Below are 15,395 nucleotides of genomic sequence, written 5' to 3' on the forward strand. Positions count from 1 at the left end.
CTCCCTTGGAAATTTCAGAACCAGGACCTTCTAAAAATCTTGATCTGGTTCTAATTAGTGCTTCTCCAACTAACTGCAGTGAAGGATCAGTTTTGTATGCAAAATCTGCCACAGATCAGCACTTTCATAAAATACAATAAAATGAATTACTGGAAAAATGAAATAGAATATACAGATATAGAAAACACAAGGTCGAATTTTTTTATAATCAAATTCAGTGAACATAAAAGTGGTGTATCAGATTGGGATAAAAGTTTCTCGATGCTGCCTTTGATTTATGCTGCTTATGCTGCAAATTATGCTGCCCATAATTTCTATACTTATGATAGATACACAGAGGAAAATACTATATACATATACACCCATAAATTAAACACCAGCATAAGACATACACACCCATACATATATACATATAATGGGCACGTACTCACACATGTGCACGTGTGCACACAACACACACACTCAACAGTAAGGCGACACCGTCCTTCCCTCTGCTGATTCTGCCTCGCCCATACTGCTCCCTTTCCATACTTAGAAAGAGACTTTTCTACATCGACTAGAGTTCATAATAAGGAAAGCATGATTGGTGAAACATGAAGTGGCAAGAAAAGCAGAAAATCCAAAAATTCTGACTCCCAGCCCCCATCCCTGCTACCTAGAAAGAGATCTAAAGCAGAGCTCCTTGCTACCTATCACACCCACACTATCCTACCCAAATATAGCTTTCCCCACAGCGCCCAGCCTTCCCACATCACACTCTGCCCATCACTACCACTACTGTACCCACCCTGTGCTTCTGACCAAGGAAGATATACTGGAAATGAGAGGAAAACAACATCCTTCTACTCCTCTCTTTGCCCGGGTGTTGTGGGCAGGCTTCACTTCCTCTGTCTGCACCTTAAATGATGGTGTTTCTCAGGCTCCTATTCTTAGCTCTCTTTTCCTCTCACACTGAACTCTCTTGAATGACTTGATACAGTCCCATAGCTTCAACTTCCACTTATTTGCTCCCAAAAGCATCTCTCCGGCCCTGTCTCCCAAGTTCCAGGCACATATACTCATCTCAGCATCTTGCAGACATTAAAAAAAAAAAAAAAAAACACTCAGAACTGGGCTCAGATCTGCCTGGCTGCCAAACTTGCCCCTTCTCCTGGCATCTCTCAGTCTTGGTGAGGGGAAACATCAGAGCCAGTCATTCAAAGTCTTAATCTAAGAGACACCTATGTCTACACATTCTTTTTCTGTTTGCTGGCATTGCCAGTAACTCCCCATCTACCCCATGCTTACCTGCTAACTTGTTTCAGTTATGTCTCTTTGCGACCCCAGTGGACTGTAGCCCTCCAGGTTCCTCTGTCCAGGGGATTTCCCAGGCAAGAATACTGGAGTGAGTTGCCATTTCCTTCTCCAGAATATCTTCCCCACCTAGGGATCCAACCCACATCTCTCTCTTACATCTCCTGTTTGGCAATTGGGTTCTTTACCACTAGCGCCACCTGAGACCACCCAGGTAATCCCAGGTATTACCTTAAGAGGGCGCACAAGTTCTTGGATTTTCTTTTTTCCAACTATCACTAAGTTCCTAACATTGGTTCAACAGACATAATGATTTTGGAGGCGGCTGTGATTTGAAGCTAAGCAAATACACCTAAGTGGTTGCAATCAAGGATTTACTGTCTAGCTACAGAGGGAAGAAAAAATAATACCTTTAGAACTTTATCGAACAGTAACAGAGTAGGAACTTCCCTGGTGGTCCAGTAGTTAAGACTCCACCTCCCAATGCAGGAGGTGCAGGTTCAGTCTCTGGTGGTGGAACCCTACATGCCGAGGGGTGGGGCCAAAAAGTTAAGGAAAAAAAAGGCAGCAGTAGAAGAGTATAATGAATCAAGTGGATTCTGTAACATTTCTCTCCCACCTCCCCCAAGGTTTCATTCATCCTAACCTATAGGTTAGGTTCTCTGTTCTCTGTTAAATGCTAATATTCCTGATACATGTCTCTGACATAATATTAGGTCTGTAATTAGAGTCAGGCAACACCAGGAGAAATCAAACCACTGAATATATGTAAGAGTTATGGCTCCAGAAGCTGGCAAGAGTGTGGAACGAGTTCAGAATAGAATGGATCTTTAAATAGACTAATTATATCCAAACAAGTAATGTAGCAGCTTGGGTGGGAGTTTCTGACTTCCGTGTGTAGGTTGAAGAATTAAATGCAGTGTAACTTGAATCCAGGGGCCATGCATCATGAACCTGGCCCATTCAGAGACTAATGACACAGAATACAGGGCCCACTGGGGCAGTTGGGGGCCTGAGAAGAGCCACGCAAAAGCCTTGGGACCAAATCTCTGCTGGTTATATTCTCTGAGAACGGATTTCCAAAAAGTCAACTCGGAAAGGCACTCCCCAGATATTTAGGATGACATAATTATTTCCTGGTCGGTAAGTTTGCTTTACTAGCCATAAAATTGTAAGAATAGAAATATTTACGCAAATCAAGTACTTGGCATTAGTGTGTTTGTGTTAAAGACTTCCTGTGTATTTTGTATTTTAAGTATTTACAGTGTTTAAGAGAATCTAGCCTGTTACAGTAACAAATTGGTCTTGCTATTTTAAATGTGTAATTAGTTTAGATGTGTGGTTTGAAATAGAGTTTTCCTTTATTTTTTTCTTCAAGTTAAAAAACCAATTTTTATATTTATTTATTTATTTGGTTACATTGGGTCTTTAGTTGTGGTGTGCAGGGTCTTTGTTCCAGTGTGAAGGCTCCTCTAGGTGTGCAAGCTCCAGAGAGCACAGGCTCAGTCGTTGTGGCACACGGGCTTCTGCATTGGAAAGTGAATTTTTAACCACTGGTCCACCAGAGAAGTCCCCAATTTTTTTTTTACTAAAGTGTAGTTGATTTACAATGTTGTGCTGATCTCCACTGTACAGCAAAGTAACTCAGTTTATATATATATATATATATATGTACACATCCTTTTTATGTATAGAATTTCCCTTTAAAACTAGTTTGGGGACATTTTAAAAACTTAGGAATTTAATCACTATATTCATAAATTGTCAGATTTCTAAGAATTTTTTTAGGTATTCAGGAATGTGTGGTTGGTTAGCTCAGGTAACCAAATTACTTTGTAAGGACATGGAATATGTTAAACTTATAAAGTATACTTTTAAGTGTTTAAAGGAGTCATTAACTACATTTATAAGTGGTACCAAACAGTTCATCAAGTACAATCATTTAAAGTGATTATTAAAATATACTTGTTTGCAAGTTGAACATAAACTTAAGGAAGAACTGAGCTTCTGATTTGCATCTTTAACATAGGGAACACAAATTTCAAAAAGCCAAAGTAGACCCTACTCAGCCATATAGTCTTTGAGTTTTACTTTTTCTTGGAGCGTATTTAGCTGAATTCATCTGCCACCACCGCAGTGGCCTTTATAGCCTTCTTTTCTGGCACAAAAAGGACATTTAAAAAATTCACACCAACACTGCAAGACTGGTCCATTTTCTGGACTGCTTTCATCTACCCAGTACAGAGCAGATTGGGTGGTTATATTTCCTGCTCTTGCCATGTTTGCTGGTTTTACTACTAAGCCTTCAGAAGGGAGAATGGCTCTGCTGATGAAATAGCAGAGGCCGGGCTCAAGGCACAGAGCTGGCAGGGACTGACTCCGAAATTGTCTCTCCTCAGCGCCCTCCTTTCTCTCCATTGTTCCACCTCCAGATGGGTCATTCTGCATTCTGGAGGAACTGAGAAAGGGGAGTAGGGCTTCCCTGAGGCCACTGCGGTGGTGGCAGACGAATTCAGCTAAATACGCTCCAAGAAAAAGTAAAACTCTGAGACTATATAGCTGAGTCTCCATCCTCAATAGGGACTTTTCCTCCCTGGCCAAATTTGGAATTTTGAGACTACATATTTCCAAGTAAGATGGCTTTTTAAAAACAACAGATTGTTAAGCAACTGTTTCCTTCAATAAATCAGGCTGCTTGCCTGGAAATGTGTGTGTGTGTGTGTAAACACATGTGTTCATGGTGAGGAGGAGAAGTTATGTTAGTGGGATTAGGACTGCTGTATTTTACCAGTTACAGATTCTCTGGGGACCAGAATGCCTCGTGTGAAATACAAATATTTTTTAGTAGAAATAAAAAACAAGATAATGTTGGGAGTTCCCTGGTGGTCCAGTGGTTAAGAGTTCACCTTGCAATGCAGGGTACACAGGTTCTATCCTTAGTCTGGGAACTAAGATCCCACATGCCATGGAGTAACTAAGCCTGCTGCAAGCTGCAACTACGGAGCCCATGCACCACAACTGGAGAGCCCGTGTGCTGCATCTAAGACCTGATGCAGCCTATGCTATGCTATGTTAAGTCGCTTCAGTCATGTCTGACTCTGTGCAACCCCAAAGACGGCAGCCCACCAGGCTCCCCCGCCCCTGGGATTCTCCAGGCAAGAACACTGGAGTGGGTTGCCATTAACTGAAAACAACAATATAATGTAACAATTACTTGGAATCAGTCACTTGGGTACTGGGTGCATTTGGCTTGGGCTTTTTGTTTGTTTATTTTTTAAATTTTATTGGAGTATAGTTGATTTACAACATTGTGTTAGTTTCAGGTGTACAGCAGAGTGATTCAGTAATACATATACATATATTCATTCTTTTCCAGATTCTTTTCCCATATAAGTTATTACAGAGTATTGAGTAGAGTTACCTGTGCTGTTAAGTAGGTCCTTGTTGGTTATTTATTTTATTGATATGTATAGCAGTGCATGTGTGCGTTAGTCCCATGGCTTGGGAGCTGTTGGATGTATGTCATAGTGTATTGAAAGGTTTGTAACAAAGATCTTAAGAATAGGTGGAATAGAGGCAGAGACGTGGAAGGAGAAGATGAGCATAGAAAACGAGATGTCAAGGAACTGGAGACAAATTTGTGCCCGCTAGCTTAGCAGTTCTGAAGACTAAGGGGTTGGGAGGTATGATTTCAAGGTGCTATAATTCCCAGGTTGCCTGCCCCTGGAGGCTCAGCTGGGAGCCTGCCAATGAGTGCTCCAGCTGCCACTGGGCATACCTGGCACATTGAAGTCTTAATAAATGTTCACTGAACACAATTTGTTTTCAGAGCAAAGGAATGGGGCTAGGGAAATATACAAATCACAACTCTGGAAAGCTTATAAAACAATTTATTTTAAAACTCTCCAGAGAGGGGGAATTTACTACCTATCGAGACAGCCTGTCCCATTTTCTGGCAGCTCTAAATATTAAAAATTCTCCTATAGAGAACCTAATCTATTTCTCTGTCACTGCAGCAATTTGCTGATGCCCTATCACTTTGAGCCATTCAGAGTAAATCCAATTCCTCATCACACCCAACTTTGTAAATATTTTCAGTGTTTCATGCCCCCTTCCCTCCAAAATTGCCTCAACAGACAATAACACGAGCTATAAAATGGCTTCTAAAGTTTGACCCAATAATTTTCAGTTGGTAAAATATGCTAAATGGAAATCAGTCAAAGTGATAAGGAGTAAATTTGTGCAACCTGTCTATATTTGTCTTTGTGTGGCAAAAAAAAAAATATAGAAATTGTAGAAATAATACAAATTTCCCCAAACTGAGAATGACTAAACAAATGATGGGGCAGCTATTTATAATGCATTAACTGAAGCATCAAGTCATCACTTTAGCTGAAGACAAATATACAAAAATTATATTGATGCATAGAAATTTGTGTGGGGAATGATAAATGAAGAAAAGAGAACATTAGGACCTCCCTGCTGGTCCAGTGTTTAAGAATCTGCTTTCCAATGCAGGCGGCACGGGTTTGATCCTTGGGTCACTAAGAGTCGGACAGAACTGAGAGACTTCACTTTCACTTTTCACTTTCATGCATTGGAGAAGGAAATGGCAACCCAGTCCAGTGTTCTTGCCTGGAGAATCCCAGGGGGGAGCCTGGTGGGCTGCCGTCTATGGGGTCACACAGAGTCGGACACGACTGAAGCGACTTAGCAGCAGCAGCAAAGTCCATAAGTGAATTTGGAGCCTTTCCAGAACTCTGTCTCCAAACCAGTGCTTCCTTCAAATTCATCTAGCCCAGTGAACTATGCCTGACACAGAAGACATTCCACATGTGTTGTTTTTTTAAAGTATAATTGAATATAACATCATACCAGCTTCAGGTATAGGACACAATAGTTCAATATTTGTATGTGCTGCAAAATGATTACCAGAATAAGTCTACATCTGTCACCGTACATAGTTACACAAAATTTTTTTCTTGTGATGAGAACTTTTAAGAACTACTCTCTAGGCAACTTTCAAATATGTAATACAGTGTTATAAATTATTGTCATCAGTAATTACAATATATGTTCAGTTCAGTCACTCAGTCATGTCCGACTCTCTGCGACCCCATGAACTGCAGCACGCCAGGCCTCCCCCTCCATCACCAACTCCCAGAGTCTACCCAAACTCATGTCCACTGAGTCAGTGATGCCATCCAACCATCTCATCCTCTGTTGTCCACTTCTCCTCCTGCCCTCAATCTTTCCCAGTATCAGGGTCTTTTCAAATGAGTCAGCTCTCTGCATCAGGTGGCCAAAGTACCGGAGTTTCAGCTTCAACATCAGTCCTTCCAAGGAACACCCAAGACTGATCTCCTTTAGGATGGACTGGTTGGATCTCCTTGCAGTCCAAGGGACTCTCAAGAGTCTTCTCCAACACCACAGTTCAAAAGCATCAATTCTTCTGCACTCAGCTTGCTTTATAGTGCAACTCACATCCATACATGACAATTGGAAAAACCATAGCCTTGACTAGACGGACCTTTGTTGGCAAAGTAATGTCTCTGCTTTTTAATATGCTGTCTAGGTTGGTCATAACTTTCCTTCCAAGGAGTAAGCGTCTTTTAATTTCATGGCTGCAATCACCATCTGCAGTGATTTTACAGCCCCCAAAAATAAAGTCTGATATTGTTTCCCCATCTATTTGCCATGAAGTGATGGGACTGGATGCCATGATCTTAGTTTTCTGAATGTTGAGCTTTAAGGCAGCTTTTTCACTCTCCTCTTTCACTTTCATCAAGACGCTCTTTAATTCTTCTTCACTTTCTGCCATAAGGGTGGTGTCATCTGCATATCTGAGGTTATTGATATTTCTCCCGGCAATCTTGATTCCAGCCTGTGCTTCCTCCAGCCAAGCATTTCTCATGATGTATTCTGCATATAAGTTAAATAAGCAGGGTGACAATATACAGCCTTGATGTACTTCTTTTCCTATTTGGAACCAGTCTGTTGTTCCATGTCCAGTTCTAACTGTTGCTTCCGAACCTGCATACAGGTTTCTCAAGAGGCAGGTCAGGTGGTCTGGTATTCCCATCTCTGTCAGAATTTTCCACAGTTTGTTGTGATCCACACAGTCAAAGGCTTTGGCATTGCTTTTTTGATGATCCAGTGGATGTTGGCAATTTGATCTCTGGTTCCTCTGCCTTTTCTAAAACCAGCTTGAATATCTGGAAGTTCACGGTTCACATATTGCTGAAGCCTGGCTTGAGAATTTTGAGCATTACTTTATTAGCATGTGAGATGATGTCACCAATAATGTACATTGCATACTCATGACTTATTGTGTAAGTTTGTATCTTTTGATTCGCTTCATCCACTTCACCCACCTACCCACCCACCTCTTGCAAGGCAACCAGCAATCTGTACTCCGTATCTACAAGATTTTTTTTAAAGTGAGATCACATGACGTCTTTCTCATACTTATTTTACTTAGCATAATGCCTCCCCTGGTGGCTCAGAGGGTAAAGAATTCACCTGCAATGTGGGAAACCTGGTTCAATCCCTGGGTTGGGAAGATCCCCTGGAGAAGGGCATGGCAACCCACTCCAGTATTCTTCCCTGGATAATCCCCATGGACAAAGAAGCCTGGCAGACTACAGTCCATGGGGTTGCAAAGAGATGGACACAACTGAGCAACTAAGTACACACACTCACACACTCACACACACATATATACCATATTTCCTTTGTCCATCTATCAACAGATAGTTGGGCAGTTTCTGTGTCTTGGCTATTGTAAGTAATTCAGCAATGAACATAGACATTCACATATCTTTTCTCCAGGAAGAAATGAAAGCTAAGCAGTGGACTCCACGCCTTGGCCTACTCACTTGTTCCTGGTTTCTATCTCTCACCTGTTCCCACCACCATTCCTATTATGTGGGGATTTCTGCTCTCTTTACAGTCTTCAGAGCTTCCCTGGTAGCACAGCTGGTAAAGAATCTGCCTGCAATTCAGGAGACCCTGGTTCAATTCCTGAGTTGGGAAGATCTGTTGGAGAAGGGCTAGGCTACCCACTCCAGTATTCTTGGATTTCCCTGGTGGCTCAGCTGGTAAAGAATCTGCCTGCAATGCAAGACCTGGGTTCAATCCTTGGGTTGGGAAGATCCCCTGGAGAAGGGAACAGCTACCCACTCCAGTATTCTGGCCTGGAGAATTCCATAGACTGTATAGTCCATGGGGTTGCAAAGAGTCAGACACGACCGAGTGACTTTCACTTTACAGTCTTCACCTAGTTTGGTGACATCTTTTGGACACTAGCTGGGATACAGCAGTGATAAAAGAGACAAGATCCTTGACTTTTTATGAAGCTTAATTTCAAATGATATGTGGTGGTAGAGGTGAGTCTATTGAGAAACAGGAAATAATCAAAGAAATAATCAGATAGAGACAAATGCTGGAAGGAAAACAAGACAGAAAACATACATTATTTGGAGGGACAACAGATGAGAGACCAGTTTAGCCCACTTTAGTTGAGGGAAGACATTTGAGAATGCAACATTTTAGTTATGATCGAAAGATGAGAGCCAGACCCTAGAACTGTGAAAAGAAGCCTCCAGGGAGAAGGAATATTCCAAATTAGGAATAAGCAAGGCCTGTGTGAAGAACTGAAAGGCCGCATGACTGGAGGCTCACTAGTGGCTTCCCACATCAGTGGAGTGGTAAGAGGTGAGGCTGGAGAGAGGAGAAAAGCAGTCATGATACAAAGGGGAGGCCATTAGAAGAGGCTGATGGGATCTGATTGGAGTATTTTTTTTTTAACTGAAAGATAATTGCTTTACAATGTTGTGTTGATTTCTGCTGTACATCAATGAGGATCAGCCATAGTTATATATGTATATCCCCTCCTTTTTGAGCCTCTCTCCCTCCATCTTCCCATCCCACCTCTCTAGGTCACTACAGAGCACCTGGCTAGGCTCCTTGTGTTATACATCAGCTTCCCACCAACTATCTATTTTACACATGATAGTGCATATATGTCAGGGCTACTTTCTCAACTCGTCCTTCCCCAGCTTTGTCCACAAGTCCATTGTCTACATGTGCATCCTCATTTCATCCACACAAACGGGTTCATCGGTATTATTTTTCTAGATTCCATACATATGAATTAATATACAATATGTGTTTTTCTCTTTCTGACTTACTTCACTCCGTATAACAGGTTCTAGGTTCATCCACCTCTCTACAACTGACTCAAATTTGTTCTTTTATGACTTAGTAATATTCCATTATATATGTGTACCACAACTTCTTTGATCCATGGGGGTGGCAGTTTAGTCGCTAAGTCGTGTCCAATTCTCGTGACCCTATGGACTGTAGCCTTCCAATTGCCTCTCTCCATAGGATTTCCCAGGCAAGAATACTGGAGTGGGTTGTCATTTCCTTCTCCAGGGGATCTTCCTGACCCAGGGATCAAACCCAGGTCTCCTGCATTGCAGGCAGTCTCCTGCATTGCAAGTGGATTCTTTACCAGCTGAGCTACCAGGGAAGATTCTTTATCCATATACCTTGAGAAAACCACAATTTAAAAAGACACATGTGCCCCAATGTTCATTGCAGCATTATTCACCATAGCCAGGACATGGAAGCAACTTAGATGTCCAATGACAGATGAATGGATAATGATCAGGGTTTTTAGAAGATCACTCTGGTGAGGGTGCAGAGAACAGCTTCTTAGGTGGCAAGAGTGGAGCAGGTAGGCCAGTACGGAAATGAATGCATTAGTATAGGCAAGATGGTGGTGGTGTGGGCTTTGGTGTCACCTCGTTCAAAGCAGACAAGCTATAAATGTTTAAAGGAATATTACCAATAAAATAAAACCAAACCTGAGGGGAAATTAAACAAAAAATAGAATCAGCACATATATACTACACAGATTTCTTATCCTGAAATACCTAAGGTTTGGCCCCCAGTTTCCTTGGAAAGCACGAGTAACAAGAATATGTTCTCTCAAACCAATACAATATTGTAATTAGCCTCCAATTAACACAAATTAATTTATATTTTAAAAAAAAGAATCTGTTCTCTCCAGTCTGTCCCTTCCTGTCCCCCAAATTCCCCTTTGTGGTCCTTCACTAATTCCCCCTTACCTTGAGGCATGCAGCTCAAGCAGAGCCCTAGTCCCTTCTAGTCTCCAAGTAGACAAATACTGAGCAGCCTAAAGTCCCAACCCTATGTAGAACGGCCATTACATCTCTTGGTGCACACAAGCCAGGTAATAAACATTACAGACACAAATGTTTCTTTCACCATCTCTCATGTTTGCATAACAGTACTTCCCAAAAGAACCATACTGGAAATTTCCTGGCAATTATTGTAACTATTATTTATTCTAGAACAAGACTAGTGGGGGAAATGGTTTCAATGCCTGACCACAGTGATATATTTATCACTTTTAGAAACTCTTTCCAGCACTGGTTACTACAAAAATAAAGTTAACACTTTTTAATAATCCTTTTTTAAAAATGTATCTGTCTGTACCAGGTCTTAGTTGCAGCACATGGGATCTAGTTCCCTGATCAGGGTTCAAACTTCATTCGAAGTGTGGAGTCTTAACTACTGGACCACCAGAGAAGTCCCAAAGTTAACCCTTTTTAACATGATGGTTCAGTTCAGTTGCTCAGTCGTGTCTGACTCTGCAACCTCATGGACTACAGCATGCCACGCTTCCCTGTCCTAACCTAACATGTTAACCTAACATGATGGTTACGTGGTGGAAAAGGTGATGTAGTTTTCAAAGGACTTCCTGTATGGACTCTCGCTTGACAGCTTGGATGAAACCCTATGACAGTGGTTGAGAATGAAGGCTCTGTTGTCAGGCTGCTGGGGTTCAAATTCTGGCTTCTCCACTTACTGTATAGCTTACAGCTTGTTTTTTATTTTCAAATAAGCCAGAATCTCATCTGTAAAATGCGAGTTTGTTAAACTCCAAAGAATCTGAAATTGGTGAAATATAGTGAGAACTTTTAGTGAATGCTGGAGAGAGTTTTTAGGTCTGGTCTATTGCCAGTCTCTATTTCCTCCATTTTAATCTTTCTACTTCACAATCTCCCCAAAACGTTCACATCAACACACACACTATCGCACAGACGCACAGGTATTAGGTAAGAGCCTGCATCCCTGGAGAAAGTGGCATTTAACCACTATATGCATATCTGTCTCCTTATTTACTTAAATAAACCTTTCTAATTTAGCACAGATTAAAACTCCTGGAAAGGAATAACTTGATTTCAGAGCCTGCATCCAAACCCCTCACCCGTAGGCTCAGAAACTTTCAATAACTCCCTTTTTCCCATGGGGGGAAAAATATCCACTCGTTTTTTTCCCCCAGGAGCTCACAGATTATAAAAGCCAGCTTTGTGGGAAACTCGGATTCTACCAACTGTTCCCCAAACAATTTGTTTGAGTATAAAGAATGTTAAGATCTAATGAGGAAAAGTTCAGACTCTGTCAACACTGGGAATGGGTGAGCTGGGTTTGAAACAAGTGAATAAGGTTCATAATAAACCCCCTAAGAAAATCTCCTAAATTCTGGCCTCTATAACCAGCCACTGGGTCCCATTTACAGAGTGGACACCAGGGGGTAGCAAAATCTCACTCTCCCAGTTCTCAGCACTGATTATAAGGAGGCTCGGGGAGGCTGGATGTCTAGCGAGCTCATAACCCATTGATGGACAAGAGCTCCAGCTCCCTGCCTCTGACTGTGCTGGAAAGATGGGCACTGAGGTTTGCTGCCCTAGATTTTTTTTTTTTTTTTTTTTTTTTTTGACGCTATGTAGCAGAGGGATCTTCTTGCCTCCAAAAGAATGAATATTTTCTCTCCTGTTTTCCAGATCCGGCGGAGAGGAGAAAAGGGCGGAGATTAGCGTTCAGAGGAGGTGAGAGAAGAGCCCATCACCTAGGCGACGCCCCCTCCATCCCCACCCTTCCGCCAGCCTCCGTTCCAAAGACTGCTCTCAGGCTCCAGTCTCCTGGCTTCGTCGGAGCTGCATCCCAGGCAGGACGTTTTCCAAACGTCACCCTCTCCCCAGTCGCAGTGGTACCTGCATTCACGTCCGTCTCTGGGGTCTATTTGGCTCTCCTATCTTCTCAAATGCCCACTCTTTAGAAGTGCCCCTGCCCACCCCTGCACGGCTTCCAGGTGCCTGCTCAGAGGAGGAGCAAAGCATCTCCTCGCCATGCCTAAGCCTCCTCTGACCCTCCTGGGGGACCCTCGCCAGGGCTTCATTTGCCATCCAGACGAGGTGGAGGATGGGTGAGACTAGAACTTTCTTAACTAGCCTACCCCCTTTGTCTACTGCGTCAGATTGCCATCCCCGCCACCAAGAGCTCTAGCGGCCCCAGGAGACTGTCTTTCGCCACCCCCACAGAAGGAAGGGTCTGGAATCCGGAGGTGGGGCTGCTGAACGGGGTCTGGTGCGTTCCCTCCGCTAGCTAAGGGAGAGGATGAGAGATTCAGAGGGGAAGGGGCAGCGAGGAAAGAACTCAGAAAACGTCCGCCTAGGCAGGAGGATCCTGATCCCGGGACTCTGCGCGCATTCAGCCTCGACGTCCAATCCCCCTCCCCAAGCCTTCTCCGCTGCCTAATTCCCCCACGCCCCCGCCCTCCCCAGGCCGCACAGAGGAGCCCATTGTCGGAGCCCGAAGGCTCGAGGCCGGAGGAGATGGGAGGGGAAGGAGGAGGGCAGGCAAGCCCCTGGAGAGGGGGAGGAATCCCCCGATTTTCCTGCCCCCAGCTCCGAGGGAAGCTAGCAGGGGCTCTGTGTGTGTGTGTGTGTGTGTGTGTGTGTGTGTGTTGTGGGCGGGGGCGAGGGGGGGGGTTCTCTTCTGAGCTCCAGGTGCTGCCAGTGCTGCCAAAGTCTGGCAACCGAGGGGAGAAGAGGTTCCCAGGCGAGTTAGACTCAGGAGGCTTCCGGCCATCAAATGACTCCAATCCTAGGCTGGGGACCCCAGGGAATTCACGCACGCCCCAGTCTCTGGACAGTCCCTTGCGGAGACTAAACTGATCGCCTAGAGAGCTAGGCGGAGGCGGGAAAAGAGGGGCATCTTCGGCGGGACGGGCCTCCGAGGGTCAGGGTCGGGGAGACGGGCTGGAGGGCGGGGCGGAGGTGGAAGAGGGTTGCGGGAGAGCCGGGGAGATCCTCTGGGGGCGTCGGGGGGAGCGGCCAGAGGCCCCGCGCGGGAGAGGGCGTCCCGGCAGGGGGTCGGACGCGGAGGCGGAGGCGGGCACTGCAGGGCGGGGCGAGGAGGGGCGGCCGTCTCGACCCTCCCTGGTGGGGCCCCGCGGCCTGGGAGCCCGAGCGGGCCGAGCCGCCACCGCGGCCGGAGCTGTCCCCTAGCCAGACCCGGCGAGACGCGAGCGGCGGGAGGGAGGCGGCGGCGCGCTCGGCCCCGCCCGCCGGCCCGAGCGTCGGACGCGGCCGCGAGCCGAGCCATGGTGAGTCCCGCGTCGCCACCCGGTGTCCCCTCCGCTTTCGCGCCGTCCTCTGCGGATCGCCAGCCCCAAGCTGGGTGCCTCCTGCTCCAGCTTGGAACTCTTGAGCGCTCCTGAGACTCTCCTTCCTCCCATCCCCCTCTTCTTTTCTTTGATCTGCCTGTCTGCCCCACTGACCCCACTGGGCATTGCCCTCACTCCTTTCTTCCCCTTTTCTTCGCGCCCTCCCCCAACCTCCCTTAGGTCTCTCCCCCTAATCCACATACCTCCCCTCGCCCTCCTCTGTCCTGACTTGTGCTTTCCTTTGCAGGATCTTCCCTCCCCCTCCCAGTCCCAACTCCTTACCCGCGGGAGACCCCTGCGGGTTCGTGCTGCAGCGGCCCTGGAGGGGGGCCCGGCTTTGGGTCATGAGAAATGACCTGCCTGGAACCACCATTTTCCATCCCGGGCCCCACCCCGGGCCCACCCATCCGGCCCTGGGGGACCGGCCACAGCTGCGGCTGGGTTGGGGCCAAGGACCTCGTCAAAAAGGGAAATTCCCGTGGAGAAAGAGATGCTGCCTCAGAGTAGTGGACAGAGTGGGGAGGGGGCCCACAGTGCCAGGGGGCGTAACGATGCCGGAGCCGACCCGAGATGCGATGGGGGGAGGAGTGCCCCGGAGCTCCCGCTGCAGGGAAGCGAAGCACTGTCTCGGAGCATTCCCGCTGCAGCGGGTTGGGGACCCTGGCAGCAGCAACTCGAGGGCACAGGAAGCAGGAGAGCGCTGCTAGAGGATGGCAGTGCCTATAGGAATGGACATGGTCCTGTGAACTTTCACTCCAAAAGAACTCTCTAAAGAGTCATTGCAGGTGTGGGCACTGCCAGGGAGAGCGCCCACTGCGGAGGGAAGGGGGGGGGGCACGGCCATGGGGGCGCTCACAGCACGGAGTGGAGGAGGGGGGAGAGGCCCTGCCAGGGGGCGCTCACAGCAGGGAGTGGAGGAGGGGTAGGAGCACCACCGGGGTTGTTCCTCTACAGAAGGAAGGGCAGCCCCTGGCAGGGAGACTGGAACAAGAAGAAAGAGGAACTGGGCCAGGGAGAGCTGACTCAGTCTCTCTGCTCTTCTCTTTGGTCCGGGCCGGCTGGAGGCCGGGTCGCTGAGCTCCTGCCCGCCCTTTCCCACCCCAGACCCCTCCTCCCCTCCTGCCGCTGCCGTTTCCTGTGGCTGAGACTCTCACTCAGCCATGAGCTCACCGCCCCTAATGGGTTGCAGCTGCCTCGCCGCTCCAGCTCTAGCTCCCCCTTCCAGGCCTCCGACGGGACAGCCCACTCTGCCTCACCCCGCCCATCCCCACCCTCCCCCACCCACGCTCCCGGAGCTGGCCGGGTCCCCGGAACACTGGGGGGTCTGTCTGCTCGCCCACACACCTTGGGGCCGGGTCTCGGTGCTGACGCACTGACTGTCGCTCTCTGGAGTGGCTGCCTCGCTTCTCTGACTGTCGGGATAGGCTTGTAACACTCAGGCTGGAAGGACTCAAAGTAAAGTATGCGGTTTTATCCTCAGGGCAGAGCCGGCGGAGTAGGGGGTGGGGAGGGCAATGCAGAGTAGAGAACTAAGTAAACACTTCAATTCGAACATCAC

General features: G+C 46.5%; 2 protein-coding genes across 12 annotated transcripts in view; one reads left to right on the forward strand and one right to left on the reverse strand.

The window, feature by feature from the left end:
• RNASE13 (ribonuclease A family member 13 (inactive)) overlaps window positions 1-15,287 on the reverse strand; it is a 49,336-nt gene extending 34,049 nt beyond the window's left edge. For 4 of the 8 annotated variants that reach the window (XR_011465714.1, XR_011465720.1, XR_011465721.1 and 1 more), the window contains exon 1: window positions 1-13,377. The gene's annotated coding sequence lies outside the window, so the exon portion shown is untranslated. Of the gene's footprint in view, window positions 13,378-14,119; window positions 15,051-15,181 lie in introns of those variants that run through there. The other 4 variants (XR_011465719.1, XR_011465716.1, XR_011465717.1 and 1 more) reach the window with 4 other exon arrangements.
• ARHGEF40 (Rho guanine nucleotide exchange factor 40) overlaps window positions 13,377-15,395 on the forward strand; it is a 22,314-nt gene continuing 20,295 nt past the window's right edge. Inside the window, exon 1 of one of the 4 annotated variants that reach the window (XM_070378297.1) lies at window positions 13,377-13,777. In XM_070378297.1, coding sequence (XP_070234398.1) covers window positions 13,775-13,777 — 3 coding nt within the window. In that variant the 5' untranslated portion in view covers window positions 13,377-13,774. The remainder of the gene's footprint in view (window positions 13,778-15,395) is intronic. The other 3 variants (XM_070378295.1, XM_070378296.1, XM_070378294.1) reach the window with 3 other exon arrangements.

This window comes from Bos mutus, chromosome 10 (genome assembly GCF_027580195.1).
Source record: "Bos mutus isolate GX-2022 chromosome 10, NWIPB_WYAK_1.1, whole genome shotgun sequence".
Lineage (NCBI taxonomy): Eukaryota > Metazoa > Chordata > Mammalia > Artiodactyla > Bovidae > Bos > Bos mutus.